A 21,985-nucleotide genomic window follows, 5' to 3' on the forward strand; every position below is an offset into this window, starting at 1 on the left:
ACACATCTAATCTCTCAGTGCTTATTTGCTGTGATGAGGAGTCAGGGATGGACGGAAGGGAAAAAGGATGGGATTTTCTCCTGAACCCAGTTTGCTGGATTTGTCAACCTGGACTAGTTTGACTAGGGCAGCTTCCAGGCAAAGGCCTCCACTGTAGCCAGCCTGGAGCCACCCAAACCCTGCTACTTGAGATCCAAGTGCAGGAGCACAGGATTGTATTACAGGGATGTAGAGATGAGAAGTGCTCTGGGACAGGCACAGGAAGGTTCAAGTGCTGTTAAAAGGATTTGTTAGCTCTTGCTGACGTATCTGGCCAAGGAATGTCCCATTTGTTAGTTCTGGCCAAGGCAGGGCACTTGACTGTACCCTCAGCCATCCCACTGGAGCCACCCTGATGAGGACAAGGTTTCACCTCCTATTCCTGAAGGCAAGGCAGAAGCAGCAGCAGCAAATCCACTTGCTGTTGGTTTATCCTGAGTGTACAAGCAGATCCACAGAAGCAGCACTCACCTCTCTGGTCTCAAAGCAATCCACAGTGTAGTCATTTTTGATCACGACGTATCTGTCCTTCCACTTCTTCAGGTCCTCAGCGAAGTGCAGCACCTCTGCTTCATACAGAACTGTCCCTGCTTCCCCTGCAGGCTACAGGGACAATTGGTGACATTTGAGACCCCTCTGCACCACTGGCCAACTTGAAGCTTTTATTTCTGCATTTCCATAATGCTGCTCTGAGGGCTTTTGAGCCTTCAAAAGCAGTTTGGAGTCATAAATATCTCTGATTTCAGAAGGTTCTACAGACACAAGCAAAGTCTTGTGGTCGAGGTGAGAAGGCAGCAGAAGAGCTGTGCCTTCCAAAACACTGCCAGATTTCTGAGACAGAGATTTATTTACCCTTCAGCTGACAGGCTGAATGCAAGATCAGAGAATCCTGCAGTGGTTTGGGTTGGAAGGGACCTTAAAGATCATCTAGTTCCAACTCCTGCAGGATGACTTGGAGTTCACCACCTCCCATTTTCCACTACATAATATAAATATTTCATTGATATGAAAAGCAGGGTTTTGTTATAATATAATAAATTGTTTCCCATTTCTTTGTAACGCTTTTGCATCTGCACTGTAGTAACTGATATTCACCTTTTTGAAACACACAGATCTTCTACTATCCCATCTCACTGCTTTACTTACTCATTTCAAAAGCATTGGAAATCCATAATTTCCAGTATGTTCAGAACATTTAAATTTTTATCTTCTTAATCTCGAAGGCTGGTTCTCTGCATTTTCCTCTAATAAGGAGATTTTTGTCTTTCTTTTTGTCCCCCCTCTAATAAAAAACAGCTTTTCATAGTTCACCCCACAGAGGGAATTATTGCCATCCTCTTTAAGGAACCCTGAGCCACAGATGACAGGATTAATTACATTTTCTACATAATCTCTTCCCTGGAAGCATGATGTCCGTCCCTAGATTTTGCAGAACCTTGCAACCAGCAAGAAGGAACCAGTTTTGTCCAAATGTCCAACTCCTTGTACCAGAAACTCACATCATGGTTCTCCTCATGCCGTGATAAACAACCAAACAAGACCAAAATAAAGACGAACTTTCAAAAATTAAACTTCAAACCCGCACCCAGATGCAACTTTTCCATCCCAAACCAAAATGACCCCAATCCAACACCTGCACAGGCGCCTGGGTCACAGACAGATGAACGAGAGTGCTCCTACCCTGGTTTTCAGGAAGCGGGACTGGGAGTGGCGGTGCTGCTCCAGCTCCTCCTGCACGTGCCTGCAGAAAGCCACGGCGTGCTGCCGGCGGTAGTGGGGGCTGAAGTTCTTGATGGTGGCCTCTGTCTTCCCTGAGGTGGAACAGAGATTTAGAGGTATTTCATGCACATGGCTTCACAGCCTGTAACACATCACTCCTCACCAGTGACTCAATTCTTCTCTTTGGAGAAAAGGCAGTTCCAGGGTCACCTAATAGTGACCTTCCAGTACCTGAAGGGAGGCCACAAGAAAGATGGAGAGAGACTCTGGACAAGGGATGGAGTGACAGGACACAGGGAATAGCTTCCCACTGACAGAGAGTAGGTTTAGATTGGATATTGGGAAGGAATTGTTCCCTGTGAGGGTGGGCAGGCCCTGACACAGGGTGCCCAGAGAAGCTGTGGCTGCCCCAGGATCCCTGGAAGTGCCCAAGGCCAGGCTGGACAGGGCTTGGAGCAACTGGGACAGTAGAAGGTGTCCCTGCCCATGGCAGGGAGTGGAACTGGATGGGCTTTAAGGTCCATCTAACCCAAGCTATTCCACGATTCCATGAGAAAACCTGAGTGTACCAAGGACCACTCACTGCACAGATCAGGAAACCCTTGGAGATGCATTCAGAGGGAATTTGTCCAGGAAAATACTGGGTTTGAGACTTTTCTAAGAGCAAATAAAGAATTCCCCAAATCCATTTCTCTAAGGAAAGAGGCTCCCTGCCTCTCCCTGGGACATGCTGCCCCAGAGCCAAGGGTGGTCAAGGGGTGAAAGTGTTTTCAAAGACAACCAATGACACTGACTAATGTTCAGCCATAGGAGCCAATTTTATCACTTACTGAGATTCTAAAGATGACTCAAAGCTCTACAAAAGATTTTTGTAGGCTTGGGCACTACAGTCTCATCTTTGTTTTAATGTAAACATATCCTCAGTCATGCTGCAATAAACACTAATCTGGTATTGTCTCGCTGTGATCAAGATCCCTTGGGTAACAGCAACAGCAATAAACACACTGAGGTCTCACTTCTGAGAATCTTAAAACAATTTACAAGCAATTAACTCATTAACCCCACCACAGAAATAATGGTGCTTTGCAGACAGGGAAGTGAAGCTAAAATTAAAGACATGTGCATATATGTGACTGAAAGTCTGTAGCAACGCAAGAACCAGAACCTGGCCTATGACCTAGAGAGCATCCCAAACAACCTGGATACTGGAGAGATCCCTTTCTTCTTGGTATTAGGAAGCTCCATTGCCAAAGGGCTTTTTCTGAGCATACAACAGAGAAATGCAATTTCACATCTCAAACAACTTTGATGCTTTAAAAATTTCATTTTGTTCTGCTCGGGGGAAAAAACATTGGATTTTCTGTATGAGGGGTGACCTGCAGCCTTCTCCTTCGTAAGCACCAATGTGATTGCTGCCTTCCACTGAACTGGAAGCCCCCTTTGCCCCACTGCTGCCCCATTCCAGTCCCACCCAGCACTGGGAGACAGACCTGACGCCCTGGAGACTTCTCCAGGCACATTATGGAGCTGGCTCAGCACGGGCACAGCCACCCCACTCAGCTGGAGGGATGTCAGAAGCAGAGTCAATTCACCAGTCATGCAAGGCTTTCACAGAGCTACTTGTGGGACAGCACCCGGTGACAATCTTGGCTCCAAATCTTCAGCTTTAAGATGGATTTTTAGAGACACACTGATTATAGGATGTGCTTGGGTATAATAGCAGGATATGGTGCTGCTAAAGCAGAATATCCCAGCCCTATAAAAACTAGCCTGCTTTGGGCAGAGGCATAGACTTATTCTCCAAATAAGGACAAAGTTTCCCAAACCTTCTTTACAGCATTTTTTTTCCTCCTGGTCCCAGCCAGCAGTAGGATGTTGTTGGCCCCAGCCCCAGCAGAGTTTCCTGCTCAGGGTTTGCCCCTGTTTTTCACCATGGCTTGTTCTTTTCCAGCTCACATCATCCTCTCAATTTGTTAGAGAGGGCTCTGGGACACTGCACCTCACTTGGCTACTGCCTGCATCCTGCAGTAAAAGTTTGTGGAGGAAGTGGGACAAAGAATAAAATTCTGGTGTTGGGAAAAAAGTTGCAACAATCCCAGGAAATACCTGTAATTTTGGCAAAGTCTCTCAATTAAGGCTAAATGGCCTCAGAAGTGTCATTCCTCACTGTCAGTACTGCTTAGATCAGCTTAAAGCACAATGACTGAAGAGAAAGAAACTCTGCAGTTCACAACACATACGTCAGAAATAGGACATTGATGATGTAATTTTTATGTGCAGACTGTATTTATGATAAACCAAAACAAGAATCAAGAGGCAAATATTTCTGGCTGTTTCTTCCAATCTTCACACTACTTGTTGTGAAGGAGCTTTGCAATAAAAATACTCCTCCTTCTTAAAATTGGAAGAAAAGTTTATTTAAGGAGATTGTGAGTGGCACCATTTGAGGACCTGGCCTTGCAGGGCTTGGCTGAACAGGAATTTCAGTGCTACCTGAAGGTGGAAAGAGAAGCAGACAGACTCTTGATCCATTGTTCCTCAATAGGTATTTAAACTCTTTTGGTTTACAGAAGATAAAAATATGCTATCTGAAAATAAACATGATGAAAACAGTCCTGAGTAAAAGAAACTCTTCCCATGAAATGATAACGTGGGGCAACTGGAGATAAAATACTCCAGGGCACTTGAAAAATGAGTTCCCCTAATTCTTTTCCAAATTTAGTGTGGCTGGCTTCGTCAGAGCTGTTTATATGGAGCACGGGCAATGCTCCCACTTGGCTGGTCTGGCAGTGGCACAGCTCCAGCCCATATAAATGGGATTTGAAGCCCAGCAGCTGGGATGTTTATCCTGAGAGAATGAGGAGTCTGATCAGCTCCAGGAGGAGCCTGCATGCAACCTCCCGCTCCTGTGCTGGGCCAGGAGTTGGACTCGCTGATTGATCCCTGTGGGTTCCTTCCAACTTGGGATATTCTGTGATTCCACGAACCAAAGTTACCAACAGGAAAAGACAACTGTGGTGGAGGCGGAAGGATTTCCATCAAATTAATATGGCAAGGGTCTGTTCCTCCTTTGCTGAGGGTTTAGAGCCTGCTCCAGAATAAACTTTGCTAATACTTTATGATGCACCTCCTGCTCTGCGGAACTGCCCCTGCACATGACCACAAAACTTTAGCAGGAGTTATGATACCTCTTTTAAGAATTAAACAAATGTTGCTGCACTGAGAAACAAGAAACATCTCCTGTTGCCCCCCTGGAAATCAGTAATCACCCCCAGATTCTTTTTCCTTGCTTTTTCCCTGCCCTTGACCTTCTTAATTTTGCCACCCATGTTGGACATTGTGCATAACTCCAGGTCATCAAGCCCACAGAATGGCCTCAAATACCCAATTTTATAGTGGGGGTTTCACTGCTTTTATTGAAATAACTGACATTCAGCTTTTTCAAACAAGGGCACTCTTCAGCAAGTTCTCCCAGGAATGAATTCCTGCTGGTCTGGCCCCCAGCACAGCCTATCCAGCTCACCCTGCCACATCTCCCTCCTCTCTACGACGTTGCCACGTGGCCAGTCCAGGTGCAAGTCAGGAAAACTCAGGAAAAAAAAGGTCAGAAAACAATAACTTCTTGGCTGCCATACAAGAGAGTGATTGCTCACGCTCCCAGAACTTCAGCCATTTGGAAGTTAAGAATGGAAAGAGGGAAGGACTTGCCATAGAGCTATTTCACTAAATAAAAGCTATTTCACTTAAATATTGGTGTTTGGCAGTAAGATGACCCTTCCAAGAGCAGGAAAATGTTCACAATCCCCCTTCGCAGCACAATTGCCTGCACTCAGCACCTTTTGAAAGGGTTTTCCAAATATACCACAATTGATGATATGAATCTCTTTGGAGGTCTGGGGGCTGATGTATCTCCTTACATAATATAAGCCCTAGGGGACATAAATGTAAAGTAGATTTTTGCTGCATTAAAACAAATCCTGGACAAAATAAAACCTAAAAGAAAGAGGTACTGTGTGTGCTAAATGTCAGTACACCCAGCACTTCAAACAAGTAAAGCAATGAGACAGAAGAGGAACAAATCTCTTTGTCTTATTTCCTCCACCAGGCCATGAGCAAAGCTGTCAGAAAACAACCTAAAATGCTCAGCTGATCATCCCCACACAGTGCTCCATGAGCCAGGATGTAACCCACAACTGGGGGAAAACTTTTAAATTATAAACTAGAAACCAGTTAATGAAGATGTACTGTATGCCTTAATGGAAACTGAGCTTTAAAATTACTACTGTCCATCCGTCCATCCATCCATCCATCCATCCATCCATCCATCCATCCATCCATCCATCCATCCATCCATCCATCCATCCACACAGCCTTATTCTCACAGCCCATCATGGTAGCAGCAAAATGAGTTAACAAAATAACTCATTGTTCAGCTCTTGGGCCAACTTCATCCCAAGTCCAAGAAAAGCACAACTCTGACTGAGGTAAACGTCTGAAACTGCAGATGCTCTACATAAGCCCTGAAAGCTGGATGTCAGTACTGGCAGCTCTGAAATGGGCTGGATGCTCAACAGGAAGAGAAGGAAGCAGTCACTCACCATTAAAACTGCTTTTCCTCAGATCACCTCTTCACTGCAAACATCATTATCAGTTGTTAAATGCATCTGGTAACCAGAGAACCTGTGAAAGTGATTCTGCTTGGCACATCCTGACAGTGCCCACCACCTTCCAGTGCCCTGGGGTATAGAATCCCAGAGTAGTGGGATTTACAAGTGATTCCCTCTTTCCTACAGCCATCTTCCTTGTGCAGTACTTACAATATCACCCAGGAAGTGTTCAAGTTCAAGTGCTCCCAGACTTTATCTAGGAAGGCAATGTAAACTACTCTCGTTGTTGGAAGCAGAACTCATTTTGATCTTTATTTGTAGAAATAGTATTTCAATTATTCTGAGTCATGACTTAATACCTGCTGTGACAAAAATGGATGGCAGACACAAATCCCAGGTTCTGATTTGGCTGGATCACCTCTTACAGGTTTGTTTGCACTCAGCCAAACCCAGCAGCTCTGGTTGGTGGAGCCACCCCTCCTTCCCCTGCAGGGACATGTGGTTTGCACCTGGTAAAATACAGAAACAAATTATTTATCCCAGCCTTGGTTTATAGTAATGGAGACTGCTCTCAATAAAACCTTACAATTCTGAGACTCCAGTGGTGTGCACACACCCTCAAATCACCTGTTTGCCAGACTGGCAAAATCCCTGTTAGTCACCCAAAACTCAGTGCAGAGGAGTGGTAATATCCATCACACCTTGGATCAGCCTCTCCTCACATCTCAGCATATAGCACTCCTCAGGTGCCTAGTCCATCTTCTCTACAGGAAAAAACTGATGCTGTCTTGTGAAAAAATCAGATTTTTTCGCAAGTTTGACAGCTGAGACCGTGGGTGTGATATTTGTGCTCCACCAGAAGCAAAGCTTTTGTTTCTCAGCAAGCTAAACAAACACATTTGTAAGTTCATCTAGATGTGATCTCTGGCAAAAGAGTGCCCAAAGTAACAGGCTCCATTCCAGCCTTGCAGATCTCCCTTTCTACAATTCCGCCCCTATACTTTGCTCTTCCTCAAGTGCTCCACTACACCAGGCTCAGTTTTGTACTGAGATGGACAATTATCCCATGAATTTCCATATTTATGTTATTCCCAGGCAGCTTTGGGAGCATCTCACATTCAGAGGGAGCAGACTGAGCTCAGTGAGACCTCATGCACTCTACAAAAAATGCTTGTTTTGTGAAGAGTAGCTTGTGATCTAACTGTGGAGCTTACTGGTTTAAGTTAATTCTGAATGATGAATGATTATTGAAAATGAAGAACAGCAGAGCACAGACCCTGCACAAACACAGAGTGGCTCTGGGGTCCAGCTCAGAGACTCATTCCTGCAGCTGGCTTTCCCTTCCCTGCTCCCACTGCCCAATCCTTATTTATGGGAGAAGGAAGATTTCACAAATTGCCTTTGCACTTCTGTCAGGCTAAAAAATCCTAATAATCATGAAATAGATAAAGGCCAGTGCTTGTGGTTGATCAGGCTGAAACAAGCCAAGGGTTTGATTAACACTGTGTCAGATAAGCTTATCTCAAAGGCTGCTAAAATCCACCCTTTCTTGGTAATGGGGTGAGAAGCAGCAATGCTCTGTCTAGAAACAATTACTCATGGTCAGATTCAACTAGAATAAGGTCTGACAAGACTTTATTTAAAAGATTCTTCCACAGCACCAGAAGGACTTGGGATTTAATAACCAAATGAACCCAATCTAATTCCTGGGGGGGGGGGGGGGGGGGCCCAAACGAAATGATCTGTGATAAATAAATTTGGTGAAAGTCAATGGTTCTCAAGTTTTTGGGGTTTTTTCAACTCCCTGAGGCACAAGTTGAGCCACTCTGGGGACACAGACACCAGGCATGTCTTGAGCAGCTTTCTCCAATCCAGATCTCAGCACCACGTTACACGTCACTGGAGGTCACACAAAAATGTTTCTTGGGAACATTTAAACAGCATTCCAAAAATGCAAGCCAATGCTGCATCACCCTTTAAATCAGGATGATGTATTCCCCCTTCCCTCCCTTTCGGGTGACAGTTACCTCACTGCCCAAGCATCCACAAGACAAAATGACACAGAGACATAGATCACAGAAATCACCATCTTCATGACACTAGCTGAAGCTTTTTTCTGAATATATATATATTTATATTGACACACACACCTTCAGAAGATTATTTCCATGCAATGCTTGGCATATGCTCATACAAATCTGGGAGATATTTTTACTAATTCCTTTTTTCTTAATTGCTTTGCCAAATTATACCACACTACATGGCTCTAACACAAAATTACTCCAGGGAGTGCAGGACATTGGCCAAAGCTATGAGTACACACATCTCTTTCCTTGAGAGGCTTCATTTATTCTGATGTTTCCTTACCTTAGTCATAAATTCCCTTTATTCCCTCACCATTCCAACTCCTGTCACCATCAGCCCAGATGGACTCCTCAGAGTATTTCCCACAAAACAATCACTTTTTAAGCACTGTAGCAGAAGGTCATTATTCCATGGCAGGATTTTATTCCACTTCCCTTCAACAAACACACAAACTGCACAAAACAGAGTAACAAAATGAGAATAATGGTGACACTGGAGCCTCTTTTGTTACAAATTTCCTCATCAGTTCTAAGGCGTTTGCTTCACTTTTGGCTCCTGTATACACTGAAAATGAGTAAATACCATGATTTGCAAAGGATTTTCAGCTAAGCCTCTGTGCAAGAAGGGCAAAACCAAGACTAATCTCTAAACTAAACAGAGGTCTCCAAGCAAGGACATTTACTTTAATGACCTTCCAACACAACCACACCACTTGATTTTATCACAGGAAATAATTTCAGCCTCACAGCCCCTTCTTGCCATTCTGAACTTCACAACAACACCTGGGTGAGTACACAGATTTTAACCCAAACAAGCACCATTCAGATTTTTTAAGCCCAAGGCCATACCCATATCACAGTTTTGCCATTTGGGACCATTTCCCAATTTCACCTGGTTTGCTTTCCTCGTGCCAACACCTCCTTGCCTTGGTCCTCTGTAGGGCAGCAACTGTGAAAGGGCATTTTGAGGGGGACAAAGAGCCAACTTTTTGTTGGAAAATCAATAATTAGTTTTATTCCTCTTCCCCCTCTTTTAAAAAGGACAAAAATTTATACATAAATATATATATATATATATATAATATTAAGCTTCTAATAAAACTATAATACAGGAAGAGGAGTACGGAAAATCCACTTCACATTCCAAAGAATTTTAAAATTTTTTTTACCTGACCTCCCACTTTGCATTCAGCTTGAACAACAAAAATGGGAACATTTTTCCTTTGCAGTGTGTATTTAGTCATTTGTTCAGGCTCTCACTAGTTTCAGGTTATAATACTGGAATATGACTAAGGAAAGTGTAACTTGTCCGAGCAAAACATTGGGCAGAGGATGGGAGAACTTACTTTATAAAACTTAGAGGTTCGAGTGAAGCCTATAAAATCTCTTTAATGTGTCATATATTTTGTTGTTACAAAGCTTATGAAGTCTCTTTGATCTGTTATATATTTTGTTGTTACACAGCAGGGTGATACAATGGGATCCCTTTCTGACCTCACATGGAGTTTGTTGGCCTTGGAGATGCTACAGCAGGAATTGTTCAGGGAATTGTTCAAGGAATTGTCCTAGGCTGACACAACCTACAAGACAAAACTGTTCCACAGCACTACACTGTGGTCAATCCCTCAAAGCCTTAGCTAAGACAAATTAGACAAACTCTCCTTGCTGGTAGTCTGTTCTCATGTTCAGAAAAATAACATAATAGCTCTAAAAACGCTTGCGAAAGCTTTAGAAATAAATTGATTTTTAAAAATTATTGCATTCATTCCTTTGCAAGGAATACTTCCAGGCATTAAAAGGGTCTGTGCTCATGCAACTGAAGGTCTCCCCTTTCACAAACAATCCCTTCTCTGCCCTTCCATGGATGGTAATTCAGGAAATCCACACTGTTCACTTCTCACTCTGCAGAGAGACAGGAGGAAGCGTCGGCGCCTCATCCTGTGGGAAAGGTTTCTTCACACGACTGCTAAAAAGCATCAGTTAAGGTGGAATTTAGAAGACAAGTGTGTAATTATTACATGAAGCTGCTCACCCAGCCCTGTGTAAGACAGCTGCTTCTGTGCTTATGGCAGATGGGGAAGGGGAACTACAGCTCTGTGACGCACCAGACCAGCTTTATCATTCAAATCAGTGCAGAAACACTGGGAAGGGCACCACAGCATCAGCCCCTGATCCAGGCCCCTTCAAAAAAGGGTGGCATGAAGGGAGCAAGATACACTGAGGCTGCTGGAAAGGGAGACCTTGACCACATCTCCTCAGTCCTGGTCTGGTTCTCTCGCTCACACTTTACTTTGACTCTCCCACAGCAGCTGTGGCTGCCCCAAAGTCCCACTTCAAGACAGGTCACAGCCTTTTGCTTCCAGCTGTGAAACAGGTGCAAAAGGAACAGAATTGGCTTCTTCCCTTGTGAAAGCAATGAAACCACTCCAAAAGGCCCTACTAAATCTGGTCCAGGGACAATTCAAGGGAAGAAGCAGAGAAAATGAGGCAAATGAAAACAAAATGAAGGGGAAAGGACAAATAGAAGATGGGAGATGGCTCTTTGACTGACTGGGGGTTCTCAACATGGGAGACATGGCAGTGGCCTCCTTTTCCCTCTTTTCTCCCATTCAAAGTTGAACAAGACCATAATGAAGATCCCAGTATTTCCAAAGCACTATAAAAGAATAGAACAAAACAATCTAAACATTTAGGGGTCTTTCTCTGGCAAAGCTCAAAGGACCCATTAAACTTCAATAATCATTCTTTACTTGGCAGAGTTCTTGGCCTTTGATTCCTTCTAAATTAAAGCTGGGACCTTATTAATAAAAACACACCTTCTACTACCATATCGAGAATAATTTCTGAAATTTTATCCTGAAAAGAGGTCAAGTAAAAATCCAAACAACCCCTAACTTTCTGCAACTGCAACAGTGTCAAAGATGAAGGATTACCTTTACATTCCCCAGATTTGCTGTTCCTACAACCCACATCACCAGAGGCAGAAATACTCCCCGCTGACAAGGGCACAGGTCAGGGGAATGTAAGGAAAAAGGGAAACCAAAGAACTGTGTTCAGAAAGAATTTTATATAAATGCCACAGAGGACACACACAAAGGAACACTCCTCTTACAGTCTCTCCTGTGCAGACGTGGGGGTTTAAGGCCTCTCTGTTCCGGCACACTGTTCAAAAGTATTTATTTTCTTTTTCAGGCTGCTATTTTTAACCATAACCCAGAGAAAGGCCAGAGCCCGACAGAGTGTCTGACTGCAGCTCCCAGACAGGCACAGCCACAGTGCCACTTGCTGTGACAGGAAGGTGGTGACACAGCTCTGCAGGTGCCAGGTGCCTCGTTTCCTCCATGGGGCTGGCTTCACCAAAGCCCACTTTTATTCAGCGAAATCAGCTCAGAGGGGTTCCATCCACCCACCTGGCACGCCAAGTGCCCTGCATTATCCTTCTTCCTCCTAGACCACTTTCAGATCCTCAAACACTCGTGAAAGCATCACTGGGAGGACAATAGTCACCACTGGTGTTTGTTTTCTCCATTTCTGAGAGGGCTTCCCAGGGAGAAGCTCCACTCAGCCATAGTCCCTCTCACTAAGCCTGTGCTTGCGGCTCCTTGGCTCTTCCGCCCCAACGTTTCAATGCTCCTTCCTTCTTGAAAAAAAAAAAAGAAGGGAGATAAGTTGCCTCATTTCCTCTCCATTTATCTTTCACGTTCAAAAGGGCTTGTGACAACACGACTTGAAAGGAAAAAACCAAATCCAAACCACCTTCTCCCTGTACTGTGTTTGTACAGTGGCACCACGTGAGGTCTGGGCTCAAAAAAGCAGCTGGGCAGGTTATTATTAAGAAAAGGAAATTTGTTCCTGAGAATTTATTGGGAAATGGGTTGGTGAGAGCTCTCCTGCTGGTTCACAGTGACCCTGTGCCTCTGGAGGCCTTCCTGGCTCTCCATGTACAGACACACCAAACTCACCTGCCTGCACAGCAGGACCTGTGGCTACACAAAACCAACCACGAGATGTGCAAGGCTTGGGTTTATATTCGTGGTGGCAATGCATTTAACAGTTTGCTTTCATCTCTCACACCTTTGTATGACTGGTTATGCAGCTCCAGTTTTGTAAGTCCCAGCTCTACCATCAAAGGTCTCTATGAAGTTCTCCCCATCAATCCAATCTGAGCTCCTGCCACTGTGGATGCTGACATATTCTCTCTTTCTGGAGAAGAGTATGTTTCAATTGTCTGTATCAAAACTTAAATTCTTCATCTTTCTGTGTTTTGCAAAATGCTTTGTTTATGGCACCAAGAAAAAGGCAGCCCTAAGAATGCAATATGCAAGAGCTGTGTGGTAAGGGTTTTATTTGGCAAATTTATGTGTATCAGATCACATTTTCACTTTGTGAATGCAGAAGTAATCACTAGTAATGTGACTTTAAACATATTTAGCCCCTGTCTAACAATGCTCATTCTGAGTCTCATCCAAACCTGAATTCCTCCAATGCCTGCCTGCATTTCCTCACTAGAGCTACATTTCAAGCCATGTTTGCATTTTTCAAGGGTGCCTTAAAGGCAGCCTGTGGCTTTCTGAGAAACAAATACAGGGAAAACCACACAAACCCATTTTCTGTCTTCATTTGGGTTGATGGGACTTCACCAGCCTGACAAGGTAAAAGATGAGCCCTGAATGTCTATGAAATATTCTCTCACTTAACAGCATCCAGTGTGGCTTCAAAACACCCTGAAGAGCTCCTGGATCCACAACAACCTTTCAGAGACTTTTTCACCCTTTATTACTACTCCCAAAGACCTTTACTATACAATCAGTCATCCCTTCCAACGAGATGCTGCTCAGGCAGCAGCAGAACTTTTTGCTGCCCTGAGACACTATTTCTGTGCTATTTGTCCTTTCAAGCATCTCTGAGCCAACTGTTTCACCAACTGCTTCACCACAGCTTTTGCATAAACCCAGCAGCTTCACACAAACAGGCAGGCTCTTGATTAAGGAAAAAGCAGAGCAGTGAAAAGTGTAATGGAACAAGAACACGAATTCTGGAAAAGTGTATTCACAAAACCCACCAATAAGATTCATGGGGTTTTGTAATTTCCAGTGAAAGAACACACAGATAGTGTTGAATAAATGGACCTTATGGTTCCTGCTCTACTCTGAGCTTTACTAGCAAAAGTGCACCAAGCCTTCATAAACAAGTCAGTCAGGCTGAACCTTCTGTCTCCAAAGGTTTGGGCTTAAATGGAGTCAGGACTGTTTCTTCACCAGTCTCAGAAATGCCGAGGTCAGGAGAACAAAACACAGATTTAACATCCTGGTTTCCAATTCTGTTCCTCTGAGGGACACGTGCCTTAGCCAACAGCCACAAATCCATTGCTCAGGAGATGACAGTCTTCTTACAACCCCTTTGGAACAAGAAATGAGGTCAGGTCCCTCTGTTGTAATTACTTCCACTTTAGAAGCACCCCTGGCACTAAGAAGACACACACACTGAAAATTCAAAGGCATTTTTTCACAGTTACTTTTTCTGCCCCTGGTGTGAGGCAACTCCTCCTGTTCCCAGAAGAGCTGGTACCAACCAGCAGCTGCCAGGTGGGTGCTCAGCACCTCTGAAGCCAAGCTGGAGCTCTAAATGCCAGCTGGCGTTCTAAAAATCACAATTTTCGGTTGGGTGTATTAAAAATATCTGCTTAGTGTGCTTCAGAAGAACCTGCTGAGAGAGACACGAAAGCATCAGGTCTTAGCTCATCCAAGAATGCCTGGTACAGAGCAACACCAACCAAGCCAGAGGAGATCATGCAGCCCTGGCTTCCAGACTGAGCAGATACCCTGACATGCTTCTTAAACTCCTAATCTCTGAGGGCTCCTCTGATTTGTAAAATAGCATGTCTTGAAATTGAAATAAAACACAGAAATGTAGTCAAGACACTCACCATACAGAAGTAAAACCTTCCTGAGCCAGCAAACATGCTTTGTTTTTTTAAAAAAGGTATTCAAAAGAAAATAGAAATCTCAAGTGCATTAGATCCACTTTTATTGCAAATCTGCTCTGGCAAACTAATTTTTTAAACATACACACTTCTTTGCCTACCTACTGTATATAAATTGCATATATTCTGATCAACATTATTCAGCCCAGAATAATTACACATCAGAGAGATGCCTAATAAGCTCATCTTTAAACTCTGCAGAACTAAGAAAAGATCCCAAGCAAATTTTATGAATATAGGATGGCATCAGCTGACAAATGCATGGCACAATCCATTTTATTGTGGTTGCAAACAAGAACCACATGAATGAATGTTATGGGCTTGTCTTTGCATTATTTAGGATGATGGGACTTCTGAAGGAAAGCAAGAGTGTGTTCTGGAATTGTGAGACTGTGAAGACAAAAGAAAATTAGTCACACAAATATGGTAAGGAAAATACACAAAAAAAGCAAAACTGCATTTTACCAGCAGCAGGCACTTCACTGGAAGATTCCATAAGGTTTTGTGGACCAAACAGCTGCTACAAGAAGTAGCAATGAATCAAAACACTTGGATTTACAACTAGAATTGACAAAGAAATATTTTCAGTTACTATAACCATATTGTTTTAGACTTACTTCAGACAAAAGCTATTTCAACAGGAAAACCTGTCTTAGCCAACAGCTGGAAAGCTCATAGCCTTTTTCTGGAAGGAAGGGGGACTGTTACTTTTTACAGATGTCTCCATTCTCATCTTCCAAACAGAGTTAAATCTCTGAATAGAGAGATGGGCCCCATCTGAAATGCAGCTCTCACATCCTCCCAAGGCTGTGCACACTCACACCCCTGGCACGGATTCAGCCAAGGAGACCAAACACAACAGCCACAGAAACCCAGCACTGTGCAGCATCCCCAGAGTCAGCTGAGTTTTGGGGTAGCCCCTCCACAGCACAACCCCAGACACTCGGCTGTCAGGGAGGCTGGGTTTTATTTAAAAGCAGCTCTTTTGCAGATGGTAACAATCAAACCCAGCCAGTGCTTCCTTCCAGCACCAACACTCTGTGAGATCCAGGTTTAGGAGCACCCCCAAGGCAAGCATAAATTTGGTTTATGGTCACAAAAGTAACACCTGCCAATGCCAAGCTCTACAGAAAGAGCAACTTTTCAGTTGACCACACTTCCTGCTGCCTGCACATTTAAGGCACACGAAGAAAAAGCCATGTAGCAAGAGATGAGTAACTAACAAACCACAAGCTCTTGCTCAAAATTACCACGTAGTACTTCACACTCTGAGCACCACAGTGGCGTGGGATGATTGTTTACGCTGGTGACTCCTCTGTCTGCCAGTGTGGTATCAGCTTTAGTCATACCATTCTGGTATGGGATGTGCTGGGCTGCTTCCTGTTCTTTCCAGTTGTAAGGGAAGCTGGTGCTGATTTCAGATGGGCCCTTCCTCCTTCATTCACTCAGAACTCAGCTTCCTCCTTGAACAAACCCATGCTGCCTCAGTTTTTGATGTCACCACTGTGAGGCCACAGCTCCTAAGGGCTGAACACACCAAGCCCAAGCTCCAAAGTCTTCCCCAGAAGCTTCTTTTGTCGCGGATCTCAGGTGTGTCCCATACCAAATACAGCCCCAGTTTTGTTCTGGGCACTCTTCCTCCCCACTGCTTCCCTTGGGTTTGGTAGGACATGATGGAAACACAGAATACCAGAATCATTCAGGTTGGAAAACCCTCCCAGACCACTGAGTCCAACCTGTGCCTGATGTCCACCACATGTCACCCACTGAGTGCCATGTCCAGGCAGAGGGAGCACAAGCAGCAGTAATTAAAGTTACTTTCCTTTACAATCACACCTAAAAATACCATCTTCTACCTCATATGTACCTGTCCCATTCATTGTAGAGCTCTGAAAGTTTGTGGCACGGTGAGCTGGAAATAACAGGAACTTGATTTATATTTAAATACAGGTAAACATCACCCCAGAAAAGTGGATCTATCTCTACTGCAGAATGTAAAGCTGGACAAAACATGCGGCACTTACAGAAGAAGGTCTCACATGGTTCCTGCCACCTTCTTTTCCCGATTTAGAGAAGTGCTGAGTGCCTGAGCAAAGCAAGAACCTGGCTGGAAACTTGGGGAGAGCATCAAAATCATCAGCTCCCAAAAAATCAGGCACCAGGTTTGTCAAGCCCCAAATGAAAGCCGTAACTCCTCAGCCATGAAATCAAACAGCAGCAAGACCAGCTAAGCAATGACTGCACAGCACTCTGCAGCTTGGCAGGTGCACAGGAAATCCCAGAAGGAAAGAAAAAACCCAAGCAATGAATCTGGGGCTTCCTACTGAATGAAGCAGTAGAAAAACACACACCAAAGATAAAACACACACCAAAGATAAGCCTGTGCACCGGGGTCCCCTTTGAGCACCAGCAATGAGTTCAGGGCTTCAGATCCATGGAGCCTTCCTCTCTCACTCGAGCCTGTAAGGTACAAAGCTGTGTTTGCTTTGCCCATGGCTGTGAACAGCTGCTGGGAGCTGTGGCAGCTTTTTCTAGCCTGCACCGAGGGCAAACGTGGAAACAACAGGGTTTAGTCCAGCAGGGAACAAGGGCAGTGGCTGGAAAGCTCCTTTCCCACTCCCCTCCACTTTCCCCTATTCTGCCTCTATGGCCCCCCAAACCCTTCCCTTGCCTGCAGGACATGCCTGACCTGCTCAAAAGAAGAGGAAAGGATGTTTTCTTTAAATTAATTCACAAAAAAAACCCAAAACCTCCCTCCCCAAAAACCCAACAAACCAAAACCAACCAACCAACAAACCCAAATGAAAAAAAAAACAAAACCAAAAAACCCCAAAAAAACCCCAAAAAACTTCATCCATTTTAGCTGCAGTTTTCTCAAAATGGCAATTTGGGGCAGATGCTCAGCATGGAAACTTCAGTCTGGACAGCTGAAGGCTGGCAAAGCCTCATCTGCAACTGCAAACACTGGAAAGTGTCTGGCAGACTAAATTACAGTGATATTACTTTACAGAATAACCTTAAAAAGCAAAAAAGCCTTTTTGTCCTTTCTTTTGCACAGGCCCAGCCATTACATCTTTGCCTGGGGAGGATGAGAATTTGCCTCTCCTCTCGTGTGACCACTGCAATATTGGAATATCAAGTGAAATACATAAAGATCCTCTGTATCATGCTCAGTAAAAGCAAGCTGGTCTTTAGGCAGTGTTCACACAAGGTATTTAATATCCCAAATCCTGCTCCAAGCCTGGCGTCTCCAAAGTCACAACAATGCCCTGCAGAGAGCCACAGCACAAACAGCAACCATGGTTTCATGCAGAGGAAGGGAAATACCACGTAAAGCTTTAGAAATGCCTTCCTGAGACAGGAGATGAGAGAGGCTGAGGAGATGGATTCTGAGTGGGATGGAGCTGGCACCTTCTGTACATCTGACTTAGCAACAACCACGTACCTCTGAAAAGAGCAAGGAAAAGCTCCTTGGCAGACAGAAAATTTCCAGATACAGCACATGAGGGTACATTTTTTAGCTGAGGTCCCAAGCACAGTGAACCAAAAATCAGGAGTAAATGGGCTATCCCAGGAAGGGAGCAGGGATTTGGTAAGCATGGCCAGAGGTGGCCTCTGAGCCCTGCAAAACCTGCAGCTCCCTTCACATGGAACATAAACCTCCAGGGAAAACCCCAGGTGGCTTTGTAACATACAGAAGCTGCAGGTATTTATTTCTAAGGGTGGATGTGAAAGCATTTAGTGACAGAGAGAGAGCTGGGATTGTTCACCCTGGAGAAGAAGAGGCTTCGGGGAGACCTTGTTGAAGCCTGTCAGAACTTATGGGGGGGCTTATAAAAATTAAGGACAGGGTACATAGTGACAGAACAAGGAGGAATTATTTTAAACTGCCAGAGGGCAGGGTTAGATGGGATGTTTGGAAGAAATTCTTCCCTATGAGGGTGGCAGGCCCTAGCACAGCATGCCCAGAGAAGCTGTGGCTGCCCCTGGATCCCTGGAAGTGTCCTGGGCCAGGTTGGACAGGGCTTGGAGCAAGCTGGGACAGTGGAAGGTGTCCCTGCTCATGGCAGGGGTGGCACTGGATGGGCTTTGAGGTCCCTTCCAGCCCAAACCATTCCATGATTCTGTGATTCCATGCTCCTGGGTGCTTAAGGGTCCAGCTGGTCCCAGCAGTGTGTCAGTCTTTGACTGTTCCTGCTGGGATCCATCAGGAGGGTGAGCTGGAGCTGCTGCAGGGGCTGTCCCTGCTCCAAGGCTGGCACAGGCTGCTTCTCCTGCTCCTGCCACAACCTGGTCCTGTGTCTGCAGTTCTCTGAACCCCTGCTTTAGCTCTGCCTTTACAGAGTAAAGAACCAGGAACAAGCACTACCTTGTGATCGCTGTGCCCCACTCCTTGTGAGGACAAACACCCCCCCACAAAACATCCCACACGGAATTGAGGAGCAAATGACCTTTTCTGCAGGTCACCTGGTGCAATGCCTCAGAGCCACACCCAAAACATGCCCTGACCCTAGAAGCACAACACGGAATGAACCTGGAAAAACACCGGCATTTTGGGGAGCCATGGACAAAGGAATGAACCTGCTAAAACATCAGCATTTCGGGGAGCAATGAACCTGGAAAAACACCAGCATTTTGGGGAGCAATGAACCTGGAAAAACACCAGCATTTTGGGGAGCCATGAACCTGGAAAAACACCAGCATTTTGGGGAGCTATGAACAAGGAATTACCCTAGTAAAACACCGGCATTTTGGGGAGCTATGAACAAGACTGTCTCACAGCATTACCAAAGATCTCCTGACGTGCTCTCTGTGGTTTGAAAAGGCATCACTGGTGCTGAGGTGCTGGGGAGAGCCCACAACGTGCCAGGCACTGCCGTGGGTGGCTTTTCTTGGCAGAAACCACTAACAGGAGGATGCTCCACGCTCACTCTTTCAGCAGTGATGTGTAAAAAGCCCAGCCTGGAGATCAGCTGACACATTCACTTGGCCAAAAGCTCCAAAGCAGAATTCCTTCTGGAGGACAGATCGTGGCTTGCTCCTGGGGAGGTACAGAAGCCAAGACCCTGCTGCTCTTTTCCACCAAGGAATGGAGTGGCTGCTGCTGTGACAGCCCTGGAGCAGCCTGGCCTGAGGTGTCCCACCCAAGGGTGGCACAGCCCAGGTGCCACCTGAGGGTGACCAGGCCCCTGCAGCAGCACCCACCTCTCTGTGATGGCTGTGGGGGTGCCTGCCCTGTCCACAGCCCAAAACCCACCTGGAGACCCTGGGCTGGTGGGCTCCCAACAAGGAGGGCACAGCAGCACTGACGGTGTCACACAGCAAATGTGGGTGACATCCCTGGCACTGCCTGCTCCTCAGGGACCACGGGGTGCAGGACAGGGCACAGCTGCAGGCTTAGAACCAGCCTCATCACAAACAGCACCCAAAAGGTCACTTGAATCGCTAGTTTTGGCTTAAAATATTGGCTTAGAAAAGAACTACTCTACTCCTGACCTCACTCGTTTCCTAAAAGAATTTCAACCATACAAAAAATATCTACATACTTTTGAAAAGTATATTGCTTTTAACCTCTTACTCATGTATTCAGAAAAACCCAAGAGTCAGCCCTGCTTTTGTTTTCTGCTCCCTGCACTGCAGCTAAGACAACTCCCCAGCTTTAAAAACCATGCAATAGAAAAGATGCAATAACTACATAATAACTTTGGTAGTACTACAATGACCTAAATATTTTGCCTTAAAGCTTCAGTAGTAGCCAAAGGGTAACAGCAACTACTTGGTCAGACCTACTAACAAATATCACAAAAGCATGAAAATTAAAGGCTTATGAATTCAAGATATAACACTTCATTAAGTACTTAGAGAAACAAAGACACTAAAATCTTAGGTTATCCATACCAAAATGAGCTTCAGTGCAGAATCACAGCAAACTTTTTTTATATACATAAGACTACTAGAAAGACACAGGACAAAGATTTTAGGAGAACCCTTTCTTCACAGAAGTATGAGCCATTTGCACAAGCTTTAATCTTGCTTTGATCTAAGAGTTTGCCTTGTTTCATTACTGTCCTTTAAATGCAAAAGCAAGTAAAATGCTTGCAAGTAGGATCAAAAACTTGGAACAACTTTTAATTGTTCTCCACATGTGAAGAGAACAGCGTGGTTGTTCCATGCAAAGGAAAACTATTTACTTTAAAAGCACATTCTTTATGAATATCACCCTTCCCCACCTAGACACTGGCTCTGCAGCTGCCACTGCCCAAAGGCACCACCACCAAAGCTGCTTTCATTATCTCAGAGCTTGCTTTTTCTCCCTTTCATACCAATAAAATGTCTATCAGATGCAAAGACTGTCTTACAATTTGTGGCCAAGCTGCACTAATTTAAGAACTTCCAGTATTCAAGATTTTGGAAAACATCAAGAACAAAGGCAGAGCACACTTACAGTGTGTCTCTCAATTACAGATTTGAGGCAAGGATGATTCTTTTTCTCACTTTTTCTATTGACATATTCTTTCCACTGACCCCTGTGCCTAATTCAACACTAGTTTCTTTTACAGTGACAAGAAAAGCATGCAAAATGCCACATGCATTTCTTCCCCTACAAGCCTGTGGTTTCCCTTCCCTCACGCCACCCCAAAAAAAGACCAGAGAAAAGCCACCTTTCGTTTTTCAGACCCAGTGATGCAGTACCCATCTTCAAGGGTAGTTCCTGTATGTGGGCTGCTGTGGTGCAGGGGCTTGAGATGATCCTGCTGAACAGGCACAGAGCCCAGTGCAGCTCTGGGACACAAACTGGGTAACTGGCATTTCTGGGTTTAGGAAAACCTCAAGCCATACACAGAAGGCAAATAGGGTGTGATCACAGACAATACTTTACTCACTAACAAAGACAGCTGAAACATTTCAACTCCTGCTTTGATTAGGGAAATTTTGACCATTTCTGTTGCAAGATAACATGGCTGGAAACTTCCAAAATTGCTCGTGGAGCTTTTGAGAGAAGTTAACAATGGACTGTTTGAACAATGGAAATGGAACAGAGAAGCTATATCCTTCCTTAGTCTCCCAAAGCTGAATCTGAAAGCTACCAAGGACAGTAAATTCTGTCCACGTGGGTGGCAAGTACCTTTTCCATCAATCCTGATGGAAATCCCTGGATGCCTTTTGCTTGCATTCAGTCAAAAGGTAAGAAAAAGCACTTGGCCCCTTGAATTAAAGGCCATAAAACCCAAAGAGAAGCTTCCTCTCCTTTCCAGCACAGGCAGGCACCATCTATCGAAACTATGGGATGAAAATCTGGCTCCAAAAGCAACAATCTCTCTGAGCACTAAAACTTCTCAGAAAGCAAGTAAAGCCAGAAGGATTTTCCTTTAAAAAAATCTCACTTCTTACAGTCTTCAAGAACTTGGAAACTTTGCAAGCTGCATATAATAGAATCTTACATGCTTATTGAAATCTTAATTTCCTGTGTGCTTTACCTCACTTCTTCCTTCCGTGGATATTTACCCCTGTTTGGATTGGACTAGATGGTACTATCATGAATTCTGGATTTA

At 44.6% G+C, this 21,985-nt stretch overlaps 1 protein-coding gene across 1 annotated transcript in view; it reads right to left on the reverse strand.

Annotated features, from left to right (window-relative positions):
- NIBAN1 (niban apoptosis regulator 1) overlaps nt 1-21,985 on the reverse strand; it is a 55,194-nt gene that overhangs the window by 27,541 nt on the left and 5,668 nt on the right. Inside the window, exons 2-3 of the mRNA XM_039726240.1 lie at nt 1,720-1,850; nt 511-642 (exon numbers count right to left, since the gene is read on the reverse strand). Coding sequence (XP_039582174.1) covers nt 511-642; nt 1,720-1,850 — 263 coding nt within the window. The remainder of the gene's footprint in view (nt 1-510; nt 643-1,719; nt 1,851-21,985) is intronic.

The sequence above is a fragment of the Passer montanus genome, unplaced genomic scaffold (genome assembly GCF_014805655.1).
Source record: "Passer montanus isolate IOZ18808 unplaced genomic scaffold, ASM1480565v1 scaffold58, whole genome shotgun sequence".
NCBI lineage: Eukaryota > Metazoa > Chordata > Aves > Passeriformes > Passeridae > Passer > Passer montanus.